We start from the raw sequence: 3,773 nt of genomic DNA on the forward strand, positions 1-3,773 counted from the left end.
ACATGTGCATATGCCACTTCTAAATGATCTTGTTAAGCATATGTGGGTCCATACTAAAACACATTGCCTACAATTTATCAATCATGCACTATGAACAATTTTATGTTTGAACTATGTTTGGATTATTTGTATTTGTGTGAACAGAACTATGTTTGGGCAAGATGATCGACATGCATATGTTTGCATGTATTTGATGTTTTAAAAATAGAGATTGTGGTTACAAACGGCTATATTTAAGGCATGTCTAGTCAGTGACCGTGGACGCGTCTAGGTACGTCAGGGATCTGGATTAGCCAATTGCGATTCAATTGCGATTGTAGATGCTCTAAATCACTGGCCTTGTACTCTTCTTACTTTTCTTAGTACTTTGTAACGTTTTGGTAGTTTAAATTAAACAGTAACGGAGGAAGTCGGTACGATTTCATCATTCAATCAAACAAATATTGTGAATCAACTTGTCGGACGAGAGCTCCGAGCATCGACAGCGGGATCAATGATTGACGGCTTGACGTGCCTCGTGCCAAATTGGATACAAAAAAAGGCTGTCGTCGATGCCAATCAGACAGTCGACCCAACCCATCGTGGGAAAGAAGCGAACCGACGACGACCTCGCGTTCCCTAGCCGAACGCGCACACGACACGACACATCGCTCGCTCCCCGTCACCAGCCGCCCATGGAGAACGGCGGCGACGCGAAATGGCGCTTCGGGGCGGCGAACCCGGCGGTCCAGGCGAGTGGCCGGCAGAGCCTCCGCGCCCTCGTCACCCGCGTCTTTGACTGCGTCGACAGGAGCGACCTGCGGCCCGTCGCGCCGCTCGGCCACGGCGACCCCTCCGCGTTCGCGTGCTTCCGCACCGCGGCCGCCGCCGAGGAAGCCGTCTCCGCCGCCGTCCTCTCCGGCAAGCACAACAGATACTCCAGCGCCGGCGGCGTGCCCGACGCCCGCAGGTACCGCTGCAGCAGCCTCAGTTTCTTCTCTGTTTCAATCAGCAGAGCACCACCGCACGCACCAGTAGTAAACGCGTAGATACTATGTGCTGCTGCAGCGCCGTCGCCGCGTACCTGTCCCGCGAGCTCCCCTACGAGCTCTCGACGGGCGACGTGTTCCTCACCGCCGGCTGCAACCACGCCATCGAGATCATGATGGCCGTGCTGGCCTCGCCGGGCGCCAACGTGCTGGTGCCGAGGCCGGGGTACCCGATGTATGAGGCGCGCGCCGCGCTGTGCGGCCTCGAGTTCCGGCGCTTCGACCTCCTGCCGGAGAAGGAGTGGGAGGTGGACCTCGACGGCGTGGAGGCCCTCGCCGACGAGAACACCGTGGCCATGGTCATCGTCAATCCCAACAACCCCTGCGGGTGCGTCTACTCGTACGACCACTTGGCCAAGGTATCCAGCATCTATCTACGTACACGTCTAGCTACATCTTCTTCCTCTGATTAATTAATACGGAGACATTTCACAGATTGCAGAGACGGCGAGGAAGCTCGGGATCATGGTGATCAGCGACGAAGTGTACGACCACTGCGCGTTCGGGAGCAAGCCGTTCGTGCCGATGGGCGTGTTGGGGGAGATAGCTCCGGTGGTGACCATCGGCGGCATCTCCAAGCGGTGGATGGTGCCCGGCTGGCGACTTGGGTGGATCGCAGCCACCGATCCCAAGGGGGTCCTCAGGGACAAGAACGTACGTACCTTCGTCCTTCTTTACCCCAACCAACTTCCAAAATGTGCTCACGAGGGCACCTGACAGACAACCTCCTGATAATTTTTTTCAGGTTCTACAGTCGATCATGAGCTACTGCGCCATCTCGGTGGACGCCGTGACGTTCGTGCAGGGAGCTCTGCCGCAGATCCTCGCCAACACGGACAAGGCCTTCTTCGAGAAGGCCATGGAGGTGATGAGGGAGGCGGCGGAGATATGCTACCGGAAGGTGGAGGGCATCGAGTGCATCACCTGCCCTCACAAGCCGGAGGGGTCCATGTTCGTCATGGTGAAGCTGGACCTCTCCTGCTTGGACGGCATCGCCGACGACGTCGACTTCTGCACCAAGGTCGCCCGCGAGGAGTCCGTCGTCATTTGCCCAGGTACCGTAGTACTACATTATCAATCAAATCAATCATGGATTCGGCTTATTTTGGACTGCTAATTATAGCGTGTATAGTATTGTTGTTGTCGGGTTTGCTGTTGATCACATAGCTTTCATTGTCGGCATTGATCCAAGCAACCTTACTAAAAACCAAATCAGAAGCAGAAATCCATAGTATCTAATTGTTTTTGCCTCCACCAGCATTCGTTGCTCTGTCGCCGTACGAATCAAATTATAATTGGACTAGTAGATTAATGCATCGATCGATCACAGAGAAGTTAAATGAACGTACAACAACTCTCGATCTCTCTTGTCTTTTGCAGCTGTTGCAAGCTAATAAGTTTCTTTTGCATTTCCTCTTTTATATCTTCATGCTTAAACTATCAACATATATGTTCAATGTTTTCCACGTTTCGTGTAGCTATATTGAGCAAATTGCATCCAAAGCACATCACTAGCGGTTCTGTAAACAAATATATGAGGAGTAATTCAGAATCTAGGGGTAATGACTAGAAGAAAAATGTAACGGCGACAATTCAGCAGCTAACTCAATCGACAGTGACTCGGCTTTTGCTCGAACTGAGCCTCCTTATTTACCAATCTATTTACCTCCTTTTCTTCTAATAACTTTGAATTTTCACTTGAAATTTGGCCAAACTATAAAAAAACACCTAAATGGCTGGACAAAAGGAGCTCCAAATTTTCCAAATACTAAGAAAAATAATTATATTTACTATAATGTCTTCAATTTTTACACGTTTTTTCATTCCACTTCATTTTTTTCTAAACTTTGAAAAATAGTCCAAACTCCTAAATGGCTTGGCAAAATCGGCTCAAAATTTGATTTACCATAACTTTTCCAACATGTTATGAAACTTTGAATCTTCAGTTCTTATTTGAATCTCATTGTTTAAATATCGTATGACTATTTTTTTAAATAACTGTTAGAAACAAAGCTCTTCTCCACATCCCCAAAAATAATCTTTCTACAACACATGGGCTGGTTCAATTTTACACTAATTAGCAGTAGTGGTATTCTGCAACTGAAAATTTAACACGTGCTCATGCACTACAGGGAGTGGACTAGGAATGAAGAACTGGCTCCGTATTACGTTTGCAGTCGATCCAGGCCTTCTCGAGGATGGCATGGAGAGGGTCAAGTCTTTCTGCCAAAGGCATGGCAAAGCCAAGGAGTTGAAGTGATATATGCATGGAGTGGGTTCTCCATAATAAATGTTTGGTTGTGCATGTGCAACTCGCGTTGCATATGGGAGAAATCAAACTCAGAAGAATGTACTAGTGAAAATGCAGCACAATTATGTATCTTAATTACGGAAAACCTATGAACATGAAAAATTTGAGTTCAATGCTGGCTCCACTAGCTTACACTCCCGACTGATGAGAATATCACATGGAAACCAACACTCAAAGAAATCTTGAAAAAAAGGATGTTAAGAGGATGATGTTCTACTGTCATGCAAAATTTCAAGTTGAAATACGTTACAGGATGTGAGCTATGGAAAAACAAGTTCAACGATGAATAGTCATGTTACTGTTTGGCACTATTGAATGTTGTTTTTCTTTTCATAGATCACATCTCGAATGTGTTTGAATTTGAATTTTCACATGGCAGTAAAACATAACCGTCTTAACATCCAATATTTTTGAGTTTTTTTAAACTTCAAAGT

At 47.4% G+C, this 3,773-nt stretch overlaps 1 protein-coding gene across 1 annotated transcript; it reads left to right on the forward strand.

The window, feature by feature from the left end:
- The first annotated feature begins 554 nt into the window (after nucleotides 1–554).
- LOC123145756 (nicotianamine aminotransferase 1) lies at nucleotides 555–3,452 on the forward strand. Its single transcript, XM_044565241.1, has 5 exons — nucleotides 555–949; nucleotides 1,048–1,387; nucleotides 1,464–1,682; nucleotides 1,774–2,083; nucleotides 3,161–3,452. Exons 1-5 carry the CDS (start codon nucleotides 675–677, stop codon nucleotides 3,286–3,288), a joined length of 1,272 nt encoding a protein of 423 aa, XP_044421176.1. The 5' UTR covers nucleotides 555–674; the 3' UTR covers nucleotides 3,289–3,452.
- The last annotated feature ends 321 nt before the right edge of the window (nucleotides 3,453–3,773 follow it).

Source organism: Triticum aestivum, chromosome 6D (genome assembly GCF_018294505.1).
Source record: "Triticum aestivum cultivar Chinese Spring chromosome 6D, IWGSC CS RefSeq v2.1, whole genome shotgun sequence".
In the NCBI taxonomy this organism is placed as follows: domain Eukaryota; kingdom Viridiplantae; phylum Streptophyta; class Magnoliopsida; order Poales; family Poaceae; genus Triticum; species Triticum aestivum.